Genomic DNA, 20,643 nt, shown 5'->3' with positions numbered 1-20,643 from the left:
TTGTTTCCGCTGTGTCACGACGGGAACTCCCCCTACAAATTTCATAACATTGTTCTAGAAGGAAATACACCCTGACTGCAAAAATTTACCCTAAAACTACAAATTTTTGGAACATGACCTACATTTAAGGTATTGAGTGAAACTCTATATTTCTCACACATGGTAACAGCATTTCTCATATATATATATATACATATACACACACACACATATATAACATGTTTTTCCTATAAATGGTAACTGAGTCTTTTTTTTTAACTTGCCCACAAAAAAATCTTGCCATCTATTTCTATCTTATATAAATAACAAAGTGATAGACTTCCTTTTCAAGTTTACAATATAAAATATTTCTGTGTATAGCTGTATACAAGCAATAACTGCCCATATTATATTGATTATATATCAAGTATCCCATTATAGAAAGCAAATCATATTGTTTAGCATAACACCATTTTCATTTAGATAGCTTCAGTCAAAAAATAAAAGTTTTGGAGCTCCCATCATGGCTCAGCGGAAACAAATCTATAAGGAAGCAGGTTTGATCCTGGCCTCGCTCAGTGGGTTAAGGATCTAGTGTTGCCATGAGTTGTGGTGTAGGTGGCAGTTGTGGCTTGTATCTGTCTTTGCTGTGCCTATGGCATAGGCTACTGGCCATAGCTCCAATTCAGCTCCTAGCCTGGGAATCTCCAAATGCTGTGAATGCAGCCCAAAAAACACACACACACACAAAAAAAATTTTTTTAATTAATGTTTTATTTTCAGTTCTGCTTTGAGAAATTATCACTCCTATAAGGAAAATTCCCTCCACTATTAGCAAAATAAGATGCTATGAAAAAATTCTAAGTGCTTGACTTCTAACCTAAAAGGTATTTTCTTTAGCTCTGCCACACTTAGGCAGGGGCACATGAGCAAAATAGGCCCCAAGAGAATTGTACTGCTTTGTGACAAACGTCATTTGAACAAAAATAGGTTTATTAAGCGGCTACTATAGACTAAGCACAGTGCCAGGGCTCGAGATACAAAGTAAATAAGGCTTGGTCTCCACCTAAAAGGAGCTCACTCTTTGCAAGACATAAAATATAAGAAATAGATCCAGGGTAATCTTTCAAATTAATTACAAAAAAAAAATCAAAGAAACTAAAGTAATTGTGAAAAGCATCCATGTAGAGTGAAACATAATACTACATAAAATATAAACATACCAATGAAAACATTAAAAATACAGATAGTACTGGATAACAGCTATTTAAATACCCAATACTGAATGGATAAATGATACAGTTTTAAACTATGGGACATATAAATCAGACAAGAGTCACATAGACACCATTACCACTGTTTTATTTCATTGTTTTTAATAACTCAGATGCCATTACCTCTACTTTTCTTTCTTTCCTCTCTCCCTTTTCTGCTTCTCTGCTGGCCTTCTAATACCCAGCATATGTGTGCTTGAAAGAACAGAAGATACAGGCCAATGAAGGTCCTCATGAAAACATCAAGGAAATAGAAAAAAGTCACTTACTGATTCATGATCAGGCAAACATGAGACTATAATGCTCTGTAAAAGAAAGCTGGTGATATGTCTTAAAATTTTGACATCATCACATACCTACTTTCGACCTAAAAGAATATAAAATAAATATGTTCTTAATGCAACGAAAACTGCTCAATAAAAAAAAAAAATGCATACACACTACTATACAGAGAAGGGATAATGAACAAGGACCTACTTACTACACAGAGAACTCTGCCTGATATTTTATAATAATATAGGTGGGAAAAGAATCTGAAAAAGAGTAGATGTGTATATATGTATGGCTGATTCACTTTGCTATACGCCTAAAACTAAAACAACATTGTAAATCAACTATACTCCAATAAATTTTTTAAATTGCTAGTTTTTAATATGTCTCATATTAAGTACTTTCAATATTCATAATTTCATTAAAATTTCACAACTGTACACATTTCTTATTAAGAAAGAATTTATTTAATCTAGTAATCATTTTAGAAATATTTTAAGACATGGGAAAGTTATACTGCCATCTTGTGGCTATAGTTTGAACCAGCAACGAGGACTTAAGGTATTTTCGGGGTTTTTTCCCCATTGTACAGCATAGGGACCCAGTTACATATACATGTATACATAATTTTTTCTCCCATTGTCATGCTGCAATGTAAGTATCTAGACATAGTTCTCAGTGCTACACAGCAGGATCTCATTGTAAATCCATTCCAAGAGCAATAATTTGCACCCGTTAACCCCAAGCTCCCAATCCCTCCCACTCCCTCCCCCTCCCCCAGGGCAACTGCAAGACTGTTCTCCAAGTTCATGATTTTCTTTCCTGTGGAAAGGTTCATTTGTGCCTTATATTAGATTCCAGATATGAGTGATATCATATGGTATTTGTCTTTCTCTTTGTGACTTATTTCACCCAGTATGAGAGTCTAGTTCCATCCATGTTGCTGCAAAAGGCATTATGTCATTCTTTGTTATGGCTGAGTCATATTCCATTGTGTATATATACCACATCTTCCTAACCCAATTGTCTGTTGATGGACATTTCGGTTGTTTCCACGTCTTGGCTATTGTGAATAGAGCTGCAATGAACATATGTCTTTTTTAAGGAAAGTTTTGTCCGGATATATGCCCAAGAGTGGGATTGCTGAGTCATATGGTACTTCTATGTATAGATTTCTAAGGTACCTCCATAATGTTCTCCATAGTGGCTGTACCAGCTTACATTCCCACCAACAGTGCAGGAGGGTTCCCTTTTCTCCACAACCCCTCCAACACTTGTTCTTTGTGGACTTATTAATGATGGCCATTCTGACTGGGGTGAGGTAGCATCTCGCGGTAGTTTTGATTTGCATTTCTCTAATAATCAGGGATGTGGAGCATTTTTTTCATGTGTTTGTTGGCCATCTGTGCATCTTCCTGGGAGAAATGTCTATTCAGGTCTTTTGCCCATTTTTCCATTGATTGATTGGCTTTTTTGCTGTTGAGTTGTATGAGTTGCTCATATATTCTAGAGATTAAGCCCTTGTCAGTTGCATCATTTGAAACTACTTTCTCCCATTCTGTAAGTTGTCTTTTTGGTCTCTTTTTGGTTTCCTTTGCTGTGCAGAAGCTTGACAGTTTAATTAGGTCCCATTAGTTTATTTTTGCTTTTGTCTCTGTTGCTTTAGGAGACTGACTGGAGAAAATACTCATAAGATTGACGTCAGAGAATGTTTTGTCTAAGTTCTCTTCCAGGAGTTTGATGGTGTTTTGTCTTATATTTAAGTCTCTCAGACATTTTGAGTTTATTTTTGTGCATGGTGTGAGGGTGTGTTCTAGTTTCATTGATTTGCATGCAGCTGTCCAGGTTTCCCAGCAACACTTGCTGAATAGACTGTCTTTTTCCCTTTTATGTTCTTCCCTCCTTTGTCAAAGATTAATTGACCATAAGTGTCTGGGTTTATTTCTGGGTTCTCTACTCTGTTCCATTGGTCTGTTTGTCTGTTTTGGTACTAGTACCACACTGTCTTGATGACTGTGGCTTTGTAATATTGCTTGAAGTCGGAAGAGTTATGCCTCCTGCTTGGTTTTTGTTCCTCAGGATTGCTTTGGCGATTCTGGGTCTTTTGTGGTTCCATATAAGTTTTTGGATTGTTTTTTTCCAATTCTGTAAAAAATATCATAGGTAATTTGATAGGGATTGCACTGAAACTGTAGATTGCTTTGAGCAGTATGGCCATTTTTGCAATATTAATTTTTCCAACCCAGGAACATGGACTATCTTTCCATTTCTTTACATCTTCTTTAATTTCCTTGATTAACGTTTAATAGTTCTCAGCATATAAGTCCTTTACCTCCTTGGTCAGGTGTATTCCCAGGTATTTGATGTTTTGGGGTGCAATTTTAAAAGGTATTATATTTCTGTATTCATTTTCTAATATTTTGTTAGCATACAGAAATGTGACTGATTTCTGAATGTTAATCTTAAATCCTGCTACTTTGCTAAATTTGTTGATCAGTTCATGTAGTTTTTGGGTTGAGTCCTTAGGGTTTTCTATATAAAGTATTATGTCATCTGCATACAGTGACAGTTTTACCTCTTCTCTTACTATTTGGATGCCTTTGATTTCTTTTGTTTGTCTAATTGCTGTGGCTAGGACTTCCAATAATATGTTGAATAGCAGTGGTGAGAGTGGGCATCCCTGTCTTGTTCCAGATTTTAGTGGGAAGGCTTTCAATTTTTCTCCATTGAGAATTATATTTGCTGTGGGTTTGTCATAAATGGCTTTAATTATGTTAAGGAATGTTCCCTCTATACCCACTTTGGTGGGAGTTTTTATCATGAATGGATGTTGAACTTTGTCAAAGCTTTTTCTGCATCTATTGAGATGATCATATGGTTTTTGACTTTTCTTTTGTTAATGTGGTGTATGATGTTGATTGATTTTGCGTGTGTTGAACCATCCTTGTGAACCTGGGATAAATCCCACCTGGTCATGGTATACAATCTTTTTGATAGGTTGTTGAATTCAATTGGCTAAAATTTTGTTGAGAATTTTTGCGCCTCTATTCATCAAAGATATTGGCTGATAGTTTTCTTTTTTGGTGATATCTTTGTCTGGAAGGTATTTTCCCACTAACTTCACAACACAGTTATGTATTAACTTAAGAAAAATAATTCCCTTTTTAGAACTTATGTTTAAGAAAAACATATTTTTCATGCATATCCCTCGCTTTATTATGTTAAAGCCTGGTATATTAAAACAATAAATGGCATTTTGAGTGGCAGACTCAAATAGATAAAAAGAACTATGCATTTGGCACTCTAGATCCTGCTCATAGAAATTTATAATTTACTATTAGCATTAATGCACATTCTAATCCTGAGAATTTAGAAAAACAAAGTTATAGAATCTAGAAGTTTTGTTTTTACAAAGTAGTCTCCAAGACCTACAAGCAACTAATTTATGTTAAGCTTATGAACAATTTTTATTTGATCCAGAACTCTAAATTCAAAAGCACCACAGAGAAAATAAGTATTATAGCCACAGAAATAGTTTATTCCAACCTCCTTACTCCTATATAGCAATCTATTTTCCATAGATAGCTAAGAATTATAATTAAATGGAAAAATTAACTCTAAACATACAGTCTACTATATTTTTCAAGCTTGCAATCCTCTATGATCTATGCAAGGCACCTATTCCAAATGTTTTACATCTAATTAAAAGTCAAGACACTTCACTTCTACATCTAACTCTGTCAGCAGAAAGCTTTCCTTTTTTTTTTTTTTTTTCTTAAGCAAATCACAAAAATTATAGGAAGACAGCACCATCTATAGGTCTACACAGGTACAGAATGCAGTTCTTCGACTCTTATGTTAAGGTGATACAGTAACCAACCAAATGTACTACCCCAGAAGGCAGTTCCAAAATAACCCTGCTTTTTCCAGAATTTCTGGAGACATACCAGTAATTTATTCCAAAGGATTTTACTCTACCTCTATAATCATCCTCAAAAATAATAACTGCAATAATAACAAAAGCAGCCACAGCAACGAGAACTAAAACCAGTTTCCCATAACTGCATTATTCTGATTTTGGTACACTTGATGATCCATAAACATAAAAAACTGTTCAAGTAATATTAGGATATTAGCATGTCATCTCTCTCTCTTTCTTTCTCACACAGACATACACACACACAAACTTTTTTTCACCACAATTCTATTTTAGGTGTCATTCAATTCTACTGAAACATGTAGTTCATTATTCTTTCTCCAAAGTCGTATCTTCTCCCTACAATTGTCCACTCTAGTTTTTACAGACGGTCAACTAAATTCACCCTCACATCCAACCTAAAGTTACCAGATCTAGATAAACAAAAAGACTCAAGACAAACCTATTTTATGCAAATTATCTTTCCTCCTTTTTCATAGACAATTTTGTCCAATCTGCTCTAGGGTTGCTCTCACTCCAGTGAGTCACTTCAGTGTCTTACCTGGTTGCATAAGCCTTCAATAAACAATTACCTGAGGACTGAAGCTCAGCTCATTCCCAGTCAACTGCCTGTCGGGGGTGGCAGAAAAGATGTAGCCCTGCTGATGCTGACAGAGCCTCCTGCTGGATAGTATGGAGAATTTCACACCAGTGCTGTGGCTGACATTTAAAGATCTGGCAAAAACAAGAAATGACTGGTTCCTCCAAAGGCAGGCCCTGTTTGTTCATTAATACTCAAATTCCCAGAGCAGCTACAATATTTAACTCAAGAGAAGAAGAAAAAAAAAAGAGGCCTTATGAAAGCAGTGCTCTGTCTATATGGGGCAGCTAACCTGATTTCTCATTCTAAACACAAGGCAGGGAGGGAATGGTCGTGGGTAGGAGTACCAGCTTCGACAGCAAGAAGAGTTTGGCTTTGAGCAAGTTACTTAATTTCTCTCAGCTTCACTTTCCTCATCCTCAAGAAATTACAAATTAAGGAGTTCCTGTTGTGGTACAGCAGAAACAAAACCAACTAGAAACCACGAGGATGCAGGTTCCATTCCTGGCCTCACTCAGTGGGTTAAGATGCAGCAATACCGTGAGCTGTGGTGTAGGTGACAGTCGTGGCTCAGATCTGGCGTGGCTGTGGCTGTGGCCGTGGCTGTGGCCAGCAGCTACAGCTCCAATTTGACCCCTGGCCTGGGAACCTCCATGGGCTGAGGGTGCGGCCCTCAAAAGCAAAAAAAAAAGAAATTACAAATTAATAATGATGATTTAAGTAAAGTCAGGTGATTTACACATAGTAGCCACTCAATAAGTGTTAACAAAGACACTATTTGTCTTACTTGTAATTACTGACTAGACAATTAGATAGGATCCACTCAACCCAAACATCCAGAGAAGTCCATTTGCAACTTAAGATAACAAAAGGAATGAATGAGAAAGCCTGAACTCAAAATAAGGATAAGCACAGCTCTATAACAAAGAGAAAATGGTATCTGAGGGTCTAATAGCAGTTTCAAAATTTACTTTGATTATATTTTTGAAAATATTAGAAACAACAGAATTCTTGATTTCTACATTATTTTCATTGCATAGGTTAGAAATTTGAGTTTGTGGGACAGAAAGAAGTGGAAATTTAGATGAGGGAGTTATCTGCACATGGATAACACTGAAGCCAGAGAACAGGGAGATAACAGAGTGGGGATGGGTGGAGGGCTTAGAATTCTGCAGAACAAGTTTTTTGTTTTTCATTTTTTGGTTTTTGGGTTTTTGTTTTTTGTTTTTTGGTTTTTTGGTTTTTTTGGTCTTTTTGCCTTTTCTTGAGCCACTCCTGCGGCATATGGAGGTTCCCAGGCTAGGGGTCTAATCGGAGCTGTTGCTGCCGGCCTACACCAGAGCCACAGCAATGCAGGATTCAAGCCGTGTCTGCAACCTACACCACAGCTCACAGCAACGCTAAATCCTTAACCCACTGAGCAAGGCCAGGGATTGAACCCGCAACCTCATGGTTCCTAGTCAGATTCACTAACCACTGAGCCACGACGCGAACTCCTGCAGAACAAGTATTTTTAAGGAAAGGGAAAGAAGAGGAACCAGCAAAGACAGTAAAAAAAAAAGTGATCATACATGGAGAAGGGGGTGAAAATTAACAGCAGAGACAACTTTAAAAAAGAAAAATCAGTTAGCTATGTAAAATTCCACAAAGATTAGGTAAAATGAGGAATGAAAACCAGTAGTTAACAGTTTCAGCAAAAAGGTAAAAACAGGAGTTCCCATTATGGCTCAGCAGGTCAAGGACCTGATGTTGTCTCTGTGAGGATGCAGGTCCAATCCCTGACCTTGTTCAGTGGGTTAAGGATCCAACATTGCTGCAAGCTGTGACATAGGTTGTAGATGGCGGCTCCAGTCCAGTGTTGCTGTGGCTATGGTGTTGGCTGGCAGCTGCAGCTCAGATTCAACCCCTAGCCCAGGAACTTCCCTATGCTGCAAATACCGCCGTAAAAAGAAAACAAACAACAACAACAAAAAGGTAAAGACAGATATGCCATTTATAGTAGGTTGAAAACTGAGGGAGGAATTTTTCCAAAGATTGATAATGAAAGGAAGAGAAACACATGACTGTAGCTTGAGATATGGAACATGAATTTGACAAACACACTATGAAGGGAAAAATGCAATCGAATGTCTGTTATGGGTTGAATTGTGTCCCCCCTAAAAGATACGTTCACATCCTAACTCCTGTAACCTGGAGAATGTGATTATATTTGGAAACAGGGAGTTTGCAAACATAATCAAGTTAACATGAGACCTTACCAGACTAGAACGGGCCCCCAAATCCAGTGAGTGGTGTTCTAAGAAGACAGAAATTTAGACAGACACAGAGGCCAAAGGGGAGAGAAAGCCCTGTGATGACAGCCAAAGAACACAAGGATTGTTGGTAACTGCCACAAGTTAGGTGAGAGGCATACCCCAGATTCTCCCTCAGGTGCTCCAGAAGGAAACAGCCCAGACTTTTGATTTCAGACTCTTAACCTCCTAAATTGTGAGACAATGATTTCCTGTGTTTTATGCCACCCAGTTTGCAGAACATTGTTCAGACAGTCCTAGCAAACTAATACAATTGATAACAATAAAAAAATACAGACTTACTAGAATATTTACAATGTGTATAAACCATGATCGCATCAAAGTATGGACATAATTGACACAAACATAACTTGAAAGCAAAAGGAAAGGAAAATTGGGAAGAAAAATGAGTTAAAATCCAGATCAATTATAAAGAATCCTGTAGAAGACCTTTAACCTGATTTTATTTTTTTATTTACTGCCCTTTTTAAAGTCTTTTTTTATTTTATTTTTTTAATTTTTTTATTTTTTTTTTGCTTTTTAGGGCCACACTTGCAGTAAATGGAAGTTCATCAGAACTGCAGATGCTGGCTTATACCACAGCCACAATAATGCCAGATCCAAGCTGAATCTGTGACCTACACCACAGCTTGCAGCAATGCTGGTTCCTTAACATCAGGGATCAAACCTGCATCCTTATGGACACTATGTCAGGTTCTTAACCTGCTGAGCCACAACGGGAACTCCACTCATTGCCCTTTTTAAAATACCATATACATAAATCATAAAGATGTTTGAAAATGACTGGTGTGGAGTTCCCGTTGTGGCTCAGAGGAAACGAATCTGACTAGAACCCATGAGGATGCAGGTTCAATCTTTGGCATCGCTCAGTAGGTTAAGGATCTAGCATTGCCGTGAGCTGTAGTGTGGGTTGCAGACCTGAGGTTCAGATCTGACGTTGCTGTGACTGCGGCATTGCTGTAGCTGTGGCGTAAGCCAGCAGCTACAGCTCAGATTCAACCCCTAGCCTGGGAACCTCCATATGCCACAGGGGCAGCCCTAAAAAGACAAAAGAAAATGACTGGTATATTTTCCATTTGGGATCCTGGAACGAAAGATGACACATCAACATGAGCCTCTCACTCAGGAGGTGGCAGGGATTTTAGATCTGAATGGTTTCACTTCATTTATTGAATGATTATATGTTCCATATCTCAAGCTACAGTCATGTGTTTCTCTTCCTTATTGTTCCTTATTGTTGCAAGTATCAGTTGTCTGATGACTAGAATCCCAGAATACTTTTCTTTCTTCAGAGTTGGACCCTAAGAATAATATTCTGTGGCTTGGGCTTCTGATATTTATTCTTTAATGTCATCAGCAAACATTTCTGAACATCTATCTACTGTGCTATACTTAAAACACCAGACTTTCAATGGTCTGAGATTTGCAGTCAGGACAAGGGGGTAGGGCATGGGGCCAGAGAGCAGGCAGGGAAGGTCTGGTTTAACAAGGTGTTCCTAAAATAAATAAAAGTTGTTTTACGTTCTTATGTCAATTGAATCATGTGCCCACATACTATACTTACACTTTTAAAACGTTTCACCGAAACACAATAAAATAAACCCTTCGAAATATCCTTAGGTAATTCATATTTTATTTTTTCTTAAATTCATATTTTTGAGAGCTAGATTTTCTTTGAGAGACGAGACTATACTGCAATTAAAACACATTTTTTAAGGGCATTTCATAACTAATTTGAGCAATAGAGTTGCTTCCTCCTATGTAGTTAATAAGATTTTTTTTTCCTCCCTAATTACCCAGATAATGGGTTCCAGCCTCTCTTTGATGTGTCATAATGGCTCACCTGTTTCATTACAACCTGCAATTTATTAACAAACAAATGCAGTTTGCCAAATTCTGTATTTCCAAAGGTACCATTTATCGAAATCACACGTGTGTCCCCTTTGCACCCATTCTGAAAAAGAATTTTCCTTGATCAAAATTTTAACCTTGATTACCCCCTGGTGTATCAGCCCTTTTATTACCAAGTCCAAATTAAAATCTAGAGTACTACTAGTATACATACTGTCTATTAAGGCTTTTCTTTTAACTGTATTTTGTTTTAGAGTAAGAAAAGGAAGAAATCTTGTGAAAATGAAGATACATAACATATATAAGATCAGGAGTTTAAAAAATAAAATTTGAAATTATCCTATACCTTTTTAGTGCCCTTTTTTAGGTTAAAAGCCTTGGACTCTCTCCCATCAACATAACGTACATTTTACATATACTCTCAGCAGTTCATCTCCCAGAAGCCTATCCATGAATCCCAGGTCTCCCGCCTCCAGAAAAAGTCTTTCATTTCACTCTCTCATCTGGTTCCTTGAAGGTGATTAACTGTACAAGGCACTTGAACTGTGTCTAGCGCAAAACTGAAAAACTTATTTCCAGGATACTTTGACTAAACAACTTGACTAAAACACTTCCATCGAGATGCACAAAATAAAAACAGTGATTGAAGATGTGTTAGAGTTTTTGCCTACAAGACACAAAACAGCATGGGGCTGAAGAGGAAGAAACAACAGCCAGGAAATTCTGGGAAGTAAATCAATGTTCTGCCAGCATGGTGATATGTAAAATGATAGACAGATGAGAAATACCCTCAACAGACTTCGGAGTGGGACTTGCAGACACCAAGGAATACGAGTGTAATATTCTGGGAGGCAGGAGGAGGAAAGTCCTAGAGATTCTACTATGGAGGAAATTCAGTTTGGACAGGGCCTAGCCAAGCTCTCAGAAGGGAGCCGGACAGGCCTGGCCAAGAACAGGGTCTCTCAGGAGGCCAAGGGGGCTTTGTCAGAGATGCTGGAAGATTCTGAAGTTGGGTGTCAGAGCTCTGTGAGAATTTGGGGAGGATATCCATCTGAGCAGGCCTAAAAGGCTCCTACATGAAATGGGAAATAAGAACCCCATGAGTTTCAGAAAGACAAGGAAGAGCCCAAATTGGTCATTACGGAGAATGGGAGGGTTTGGGGTGGAGTCATGCTCCTGGCTCCAAGGAAGAGATATGGGTAAAAGGGAAACCTCATGGAGCCCTACTGGGGAGCAGGCAACGCAGTGATGTGGGACCTGGGAGATATTGAGGCCCAGGGACCTTGAGAGCTCCAGCAAGTTTGGGGAAATTCTGTCATCACGGATATCAGGTGTGCTGCCATTTAGTGTCTTCACAAAAAGTAGAAAAAGATTTCCTTTCGCCCCCAGGCAGACTTACCTCTGCTCTAGGATACACAGGTTATGAATTAAAGCATAGGCTACATCTCAGCTCCCACCTGCTCCAGAAGTCAGAGCCCCTTTCAGTCCACAATCGCCCAACTGCACATGATGGGTGGGACGGATTAGAATTTTCTTTTCACTAAAAGCTAATCTTATGCCCATATAGATGAAATTATTTGGAAAGAGCAAGATACCATTCAGAAGAAAGACTGAAAGGATTGTATGAGTAGATAAGAGTTGTTTTAAGGGATGCACACTAATAAAAGAGAGAGAATAATAACAGATCATAGTAGACTTGATTTCTCCAATTTCTAAAAATATCTACCAGTGAGAATATTATTTCCTAGCCTCTCTCTTATCCTGTTCCTACAGAAATGATCTACATGCTTGTGCAACTACAGGCAAGTTAATTAGGCCCTCTGTGCATCAGCTTCTTCATCCTGGAGTTGTAGTGAGGATTCGAAACATAGACATATGTAAAATTTTGACTAGGTATGACATTTAGTATTTACTCCATAAATGTTAGCTATTTTTATTATCTGCATCATTCAATGTTAATGAGAATGTTAAACCTGGATGGGGCTGTAGCAGCCACCTGGGAGACATTTACACAGAAAATAGTTTTCAAGTCAGCCCTTGGAAAGTGGGCAGGATTTCAACAGGTAGAGAAAATAAGGGGAAGACATCCCAGGCAATGAAAATTAAAATGGAGAGGTATAAGCAACATTCAAGTACAGTGAACAGATCTATTGAGCAGATACCAAATGGGATGTGTAGCAGAGGATAGGAAAAGAAGCTTGAAAGTTAAATTGAGGGCACATAATTAAGAAGTAGAGAATTCACTCTCCTCTCTCTGGTCAGCAATGAAAACTAAGAAAGATTTAACTTGCAACCTTCTACAATCTGGCTCCCATTCCATGGATAATTCTTTTCTCAAAGGTCTTCTAACATAGTGCTTCTAAAACTTGAAAGTGCAAACCAGTGACTTGGGGACCTTTCTAAAATGCAGATTCTGATATGGTAGGTATGGGGTAGGCTTGTCCTGAGATTCTATATTTTTAACAAGCTTCCAGATGCTACCATGTCCATGCTGCTCATTCCTGGACCATATTTTGAGTACTAATCCATTGGCCTCTTTCCGGTCTCTTCCTTACCCCTGTGCAGTCAGGCCTTGCTGATGTTCCTGATGCTCTCTCTACTGGCTTCTATTAGCTCACCTGAATTTTATGCTATTATTTAAAGCTGAGAACACAGACTAGAAGGCTTCTCTGTTAAACTCTAGTACATATTGACTTGTCTTGAGCATGGCTTTCATCATATAAACCAAAGTTGCCGCTAGTAACTATCTATATATAATAGCTATAGCTACAAGCTCAAGGCCAGTCTTTAGATGTGTATTGTTCAAGCAACTATCAGTGCATCATTTAGTCTTTTAAATATAAATATTACAAACAGTCCCTTAAAAAACGACATACATATATTGTTATAAAAGACATCTACTGCCCATCTCATGATATGTTTAGCTTCTTTGGAAAATAATGTCCCCTGAGATCCCCAATCCTCCCCATGGGTATTGACTACAGTTGAGTGGTTCAGAAGTGGGCCCCTGACCAATACTGGATTATTTTGAGACCTTCTTCAGCATTTTACACTGGGAATGAAAAACAAATAAACGAGTCACTCTCTTGCTTTCTCCATAGAATACGTCAAGAGCACATAAGCTCAGGAGCTACTGGGGACCACATTCTTCCATGTAGACAGAAGAGCACAAAACACCAGTTCACTGTAAGAAAGAAGACTGATGAAGATATCAGGAACAGGGAAATATCTCCAGCTTGACAACCTCGCTCATCTCCCAAAGACCATGTACACAAGGCTTGACTACCATCTGACCTGAGTTTTGGCAGAATGCCCTGTGATTTCCCTAACCTAATAGAAGACAAGCAGCCTGATGAGGAGCGGCTGGGAGGTTGTTTCTCCTGTTATCTGTGGGAGACTGTCACAAGGCCATTTCTCATCCATCTCCCCAGTTTCAGTTCAGCACAAGACTTTCCACCTCAATCTCACTTAGGGTAAAGCTACAGACCTCAAAATTAAGTCTATAAAACAGCTTGTCTGTGGATCTAAGGGGGCTCCTCAAAAACAGAGTGATCCACCACCCATACCATCTATCATATGGCCTCTTCAGTTTTGTCTGTAGAACAAGGGGCACAGGGAACTGACACTGTAAGACTTACTTTTGCTGCCTGTGTCCATTTGGACATGTTTACTCTTCAACAGGCAAATCTATGGAAGTATGGCAAGGCACCCTAATGAATACAGAAGTATTACTTGTGACCCTAATATTAGCCACCACCCTGCTGCCTTGAAAATGCTTAACCATTGGTAAGGGAAGAAGTAAGAAGTGGCAAGAGTTCACTTCCTGAGTTGCCCCAGTGCTCCAGCTCCAGATTCCAGTCAATTCCAGATAAGCATCTCAGACTTTGAATTCCATGAGATACCCAGGTATTTCTCCAGTAAACCTTCTCCAACTTCTTGTTTTACCCTCAAGAAAGCTGGAATGTATTTTTAACCTTTAGCATCAAAAGCCCATATAACACATATACATAGAGGTGTTGCATTTGATGACAATATCAGCAATCAGAACTTAACTGCTAGGGAATCTGAAATAGCAGGTCAAGTAAATGTTACCACTTTCCCTTGTGCTAAAACTCCTATCATTCCAATACTGGCAATGGGCAAATGTGGCTGCAGAGAAGAGCTATAATCAGATATCTTAGCACAGTGGGTACTAGTTGACTTCCAAGCTCCAGAATGTTCTTATACCTAGGCCCCATCTCAGTTAATCTAGAAGTGTATGGCTAAATTATACGTGATATCAGGCCTTGCTTTTTTCACTCAAAGAAATCTGTTCTACCTCTCTCATATATTAATTTCTTTTTGACCCCTTATCTAGTATATGTAACATGATTAGCCTGTCTTTATTAAAGTCCAATAAATATAAAGTTTTATGGAAATGTTATTGGCCAAGTAGGAAAAAACATGACCCTTTTTCACTATGATGAAGGTATAAATTATTCTCATCATTTCTCAATAATTTCATAGTACTAAATATATAACAACTATACTATGTTTATCTTATAAATGTACTGAATTTCATTCATATTAGTTACAACTATAAAAACATGATGGAATAACACATTATATTTATGCCAAATATGTATCATCTAACAAAACAGTGTAAGTAGGACCATAGTCTGATCTACTTTTAACTTCCCTTGAGTTTACCCAGTATGATCATCTAAGCCAATATACAGATGCTTATGAATCACAAGTCATAGGTTAGGATGTTCACTAATTAGCTCCATCTCCCTATTGGCCCAGCTGAGTTTTCTTTGACCAGAGTCATGGACTATAAATCAAGGGAGTTAGGGATAGCTAGCAGAGTCTTGGACACTATGGAATTAGACCAAAATGGTGAATAAATTGGTGCAAATTCATCCTTACTACTGGGAAACAACTAAAAAAGTAGAAAATGGGGTCACTGACATCATGACAACGGCTGGACATAGCACAATTACATATACGAAATGAATGTCTTAATTGCCACATTAATAAGATGTCATCTTTAGGAAACTGTACAGATTACAAGTAATACACCTGACTGTTTATGGTATGCAACAGATGCAAGGATTTCATGACATGATAACTAGTCATAATTTGTAAAAGTCCTTTATAAAAAGTCTAAATTTGTTTGAAAATAAAATTTACTTGTGAGAGTTAAATATTAGACATCGAGTAATCTTACTGATTTATTATATTAGCATTACCATAATTTATTAAGAGAATATTTACATTTATAAAAATATTTTTGAGTGAATTACAGTAATTATTTTATATATTCATAATAAAAATGCATCACAGTATATAAGATGAAATTTTCAACCAACTCATAATTTATATTTTTAAAAATCTTTAAAATACGTTCAAATAACATAATCTCATGGGTTAGTAACTTTTTCTAGCCACACTTAGTAATTATTTCCACAATTAGTTATAACAGATTTTTCTCCTAAAGGCTTTTCCCCACAGCATAACTCTCCATAAATTAATGTAAGCCTATTATATCAAAGGTGTTTATATGTGTTGACATATTCATGTAATTTTAGTATGCTTATTAAGGCACAAATAGCTCCAAGCAGTCACAGGATGCATTAAGAAAACCTGTGGAGGAGTCCTGAGGTAAACACTTTAACGAAGGAGGCAGGGGTTATGAGTTAGCTGAAGGGATAAAGCGGCTACAATTGACAGCAGAAATAAGTCTGTCGGAAACTGGCTCTTTTCCCAAAAAATAACCAGCCTGACAAAAAGGCCTCCTCAAAGCTGCAGGCCTGAGGGCTGCCTACCTTGCTTTCCAGGCTAGGAACACAGAAGGCGGGGAACCAGAGAGCGGCTGGCGAGGGCTCCGCAGCAACTTGACCTGGGACACCCGCTCCCGGCCTCCTTTGCTCCCGCGCTCCACCGGCTCGGGCTCGGGCTCGGGCTCTGTCCCGGGAGCGCGGAAGGCAGAGGAAGAAAGCAAAACGTGGGTGGGGAGACTTGTCTCAGAAACGTTTTAGGAACACGAGAAGGAAAAAGCGACTAGCCCCTGGCGGGGCGGCCTTACCAGCGGAACCACCGGCCAGAATCTGACGAGAAGCCTCGTTCACGAAACCGGCATTGGGCTTGGCGGACATCTTTGCAAACCCGAGGGCCGCGGCGTGGGCTGATGCGTGGGCGAGCTTGCGGGCCTGTACGCCAGCTGCAGAGCCTCTCCTGAGCGAGAGGGGTGGGGGTGGGGAGGCGGCAATCCGGCGACTGCTCGGAGGCGGCGGACGGTTTGAGGCAGAGACTCGCCGCGTGATCGCCGACGGGTCGGGACCTGCCTGTTGCGCTCCTTCTGGGGCTCCCTCTCGCCCCCGCCTGGCTCCCTGGGCTCCCGGAGGTACCCTGGAGGCGAAAAGACTCGCAGATGAGATTGGGTTGGTCGACCGCAGCGGGTCGGTTTGGTCCTCTAGATTGGCGTCCACGGGTTTCCCTATCTGGAGCCTTCTGCCGAGTTTGGCAAGCTGGACGCTCTGCCTGTGATAACGCAAGAAAAAAAATGACCCTAGCCTAGAACTTCAGCGGCAAGGCTGGGGCGACCCTTGCCCTCCCGAAAACCAAAGCACAGTGCAGTTCCAAAGAGACAGTTGAATAAATTCCTTGTGGTTAGTCGTCCTGAAATTTTGGGCTGTAGCAACTAGGTCAAATCCAATTTACAGTTATCTTACAATTGAGCTAACGCAGTACTTTTATAAGAAATGTTTTTGGCTTAAGGGAATTTATCTTTACCTCATCAACTTGAGCTTTATTTACTGAACGACAAAGGTGGGGGGGGGGGCTTATTACCGAAAAAGTCTCTTCTCTATCATCAGTGGTTCTCAAAGTAGGATCCACCGGCATCAGTCTAATGTGTATGCGTTTGTAAGAAAAGCAAATTCATGGTCCGGCCCTGACCTACTGAATCAGAATATTTTGGATATAGGGCTCAGAAGCTTCTATTTTAGTAAGATTTCCAATGATTGTTATGAATATTAAAGTCTTAGAAACACTGACCTAATCAAGGAACGTTAAGGAACTCCCAGTATATTATCTCTGTAAAAGGTTAATTATTCATACTAGTGCTTTGGGATAGTTGATGAAACAAAAATACTAATGTAGACTGTTTTTAAACCACAAGTTGAAAATGCTGTATAGGAGAGACACAAGATTCTGAAATTAGAAAAATACCTGCCACACCCCAAACGGGCAGGAAATGATAGGAGTAAAAGGGAGACTGACTGAGAGGCTTTGGAACCCTTATTGTCATATTATTTCTTAAACAGAGTATTTAGTACTGAATATAGTCAGTTTGCCATTTTTGAAGGAAGGCCAAAAACCATTAAATATCAGCGATTTGTAATAAGGTTCAACTTAATGTATATAATTTACAATTAAATGTACAAAATGCCATAACTATTTATTTCTCAGGCTGAAGCGAGGAATTGGAGAGACTGCTTGTGTGACCAGATAAACAAAAACAAAGTTTCTCATATTTAATTAAAATTACAAAATTTGAAATATTACAAAAAATAGTTTTCAGAAATTTCATTATTTAGAGTAAAAGATTCTGAGTAATGTTTCATTCTTTTACTAATTAAATATGAGGTCTTGAGTGCACTATAGAATCACTGATTCATTCTGTAAATATTGAGGCCCTACTTTATACAAAGCACCAAAATCAGAATTTTAGAGCTCAGGGAAAATATTTTCCTCATTTTCCATTGAGGAAACTTTCCCAAGATCACACTGTAAATTATGGCATAGCTGGGATTCAATCCCAGGATCCCCTCTTCTCATAGCCATGGGATTGTAGATTTAAATATTAACCACAGACCAAACTATATTCTGTCACAAAGAAATCTAAAATAATTAAATACCACCCAAGTTAATTTTGTTTACTCATATAGAAATAGAGAACTTTTTAAATTTAAAGAAATATGTTATTAAACACTATTAAACTGTAAGGTGCATGCTGAACCAAATTCTGCATTCATTGAGACTACAATGTAACAGTTAAAAACCCTCCTGGAGCACATAATCTAATGGAGAGCATCTGGCCGTGTTGCACTGTAAGTAAATTTTTGCCTTCCCTAGATTATTCCAGGAAGTATAATAATATTCCCAGATCCATTCATTTCCACAAATATCTTAATCTCTGAATATTTTAACTTTGCAGAGATAGTTGTGGGTTTGTTGTCTCACTAAAACTTTAATCTCTCAGAACCCCTACGGATTCAGTCAGAAGACTGATTCTCCCAGGCATCTTTCCAAACACCCTGTTAGAAAATTACTACCGCTTTTAACCTCTCTGGACTAGAACAGATTTCTTTGAGCGAAAAATGCAAGGCCTGATATCACGTATAATTTAGCCATACACTTCTAGATTAACTGAGATGGGGCCTAGGTATAAGAACATTCTGGAGCTTGGAAGTCAACTAGTACCCACTGTGCTAAGATATCTGATTATAGCTCTTCTCTGCAGCCACATTTGCCCATTGCCAGTATTGGAATGATAGGAGTTTTAGCACAAGGGAAAGTGGTAACATTTACTTGACCTGCTATTTCAGATTCCCTAGACGCAATTCATTACATTATTATTATTTTACCTAATGCTGTAATGTCCTGATAGTATAGTATCAAGCTTATGTTTTGAATTATTGATTGATTTAGCTGATCTTAGTTGAGAATTACATCATTAAATTGCTGGTTTATCAGTTTGCAAAGTGACTAGAAACTAAATTATTAAGAACCTTAAAATACTCACTGAACTTAAGTATCTGACAGTTTCTACAGTGTCTTTTTGAATAGTTTTTATATTGGGCTATTGGATCAGCTGCTGTTCAAGACCAAAATAATGGTGACTTAAACAAGATAGAAATTTATTACCCCTCATGTAATGACACAATTGTAAGCCACAATTAAAGCTTGCACCACTAGACAAGAAAGGTTAGAAGGGTAAAGAAAGCACTGGAAATAACATAAATCTCATTGGTGAGAACTCGGCCTCGAGGCCTGTAATGAGGTACAATGGATGTTGGGAAAGGTAGTATTTTGCTGGATGACAGTGTGTCCAGAAAAAATATATATACTATTATGGAAAAGGGGGAAAACATTACTGGGGAAGAACTAGCAGTGTTGACACAATTTAGAAAAAAATTTCAGAACAAAGATCCATACTTTAAAATTACAATATTTGCTCATTTTGAAAGATTTTGTTTTCCTCAAGTTTAAGGTTTATCTTCATTAATTTCTTTTTTTTTTTTTTTTTTTTTTTTTTTTTTTTGCTTTTTTTTAGAGCTGCATCCACAGCATATGGAAGTTCCCAGGCTAGGGGTCGAATTGGAGATTTGGCTGCCAGCCTACGCCACAGCAACAGCAGCGCAGGAACCAAGCCACATCTGTGACCTACACCACAGCTCATGGCAACGTCAGATCCTTAACCCACTGAGTGAGGCCAGGGGTGGAACCTGCAACCTCATGATTCCTAGTCGGATTCATTTCCACTGCATCACAACGGGAAATCCTATCTTCATTAATTTCCAACTGGAAAATGCAGTATAATCCCATGGTACTCAATGTACTGTGACTGGAGCCACATTTTCAAATACCATTTCCTGAAGAATACATAGCCATTGTAGCCTAGAGACTGTTTTCTTTAGATGTTGAAACATACTCTCTCTATACATGCAGACATATAAATGCAGAATTTGGTATATGTGGAGCCCGTCCATGGAATAGGGTGGGAAGTTGGGAAGAATGGTGCATGGACATCAGATTAAGAAATACTGACCAACATAAGAGATTATAACTCTTGAACTATGTAAAAGATCTATTATTTTAGAATAGTCTATATAGAAGTATTAAAGAAATGCTGTTTGCAAATGAGACTCATGCTTTAAAATCTATGGGTCTGAGAGTCACTGCTTTAAGCTTTCAGTGGCTTATAACTTACAAATACGATGCCATCATGTTATCATTTAGGATAGATCTTAGGTTCTGATGCATTAGATTATCCCATCACCTAACAGCATTTCTAATTTCCAAGGAACTTTAACTGGGCAGTATGAGCAAAATAATTACTTGGGAGGCTTCTTTTTATATATTATTGTGATAAGACAAGAACAACACTTAGAGGCCATTTATATTACAGAGTTCTGTTATTTAAAACATAGCTGTGAGTATAGGAGTTAAGACCCCTGAACTGTCAACATTTAGAAATCCATGAATTTTCCTCCTAGGAGCTTCCCAGGCCTTCATTTAAAACTAATTTTAGACCCAATTCTCAAAAGGTTGATGGGGTGGATATCTAAAATCTTGGTTCACAGAAGATTAGAAGAAACAAATTAAGAGAATAGGACAGAGAGAGAAATCAAGGAGAGTCTAGAAAAGTGAAGAATAATCTTCAACCTTCAGGCC

General features: G+C 38.4%; 1 protein-coding gene across 6 annotated transcripts in view; it reads right to left on the bottom strand.

Annotated features, from left to right (window-relative positions):
* Positions 1-19,404, bottom strand: part of SLC25A21 (solute carrier family 25 member 21) — a 518,509-nt gene extending 499,105 nt beyond the window's left edge. For 2 of the 6 annotated variants that reach the window (XM_021099146.1, XM_021099145.1), the window contains exon 1: positions 16,271-19,402. In XM_021099146.1, the coding sequence (XP_020954805.1) occupies positions 16,271-16,340 (70 nt within the window). In that variant the 5' untranslated portion in view covers positions 16,341-19,402. Of the gene's footprint in view, positions 1-6,032; positions 6,175-16,010; positions 16,150-16,270 lie in introns of all 6 variants that reach the window. The other 4 variants (XM_021099142.1, XM_021099143.1, XM_021099141.1 and 1 more) reach the window with 4 other exon arrangements.

Source organism: Sus scrofa, chromosome 7, assembly GCF_000003025.6.
Source record: "Sus scrofa isolate TJ Tabasco breed Duroc chromosome 7, Sscrofa11.1, whole genome shotgun sequence".
Taxonomy (NCBI): Eukaryota; Metazoa; Chordata; class Mammalia; order Artiodactyla; family Suidae; genus Sus; species Sus scrofa.
Note: the sequence above shows the minus strand (reverse complement) of the source record. Positions and strands in the feature narration are given on the sequence as shown.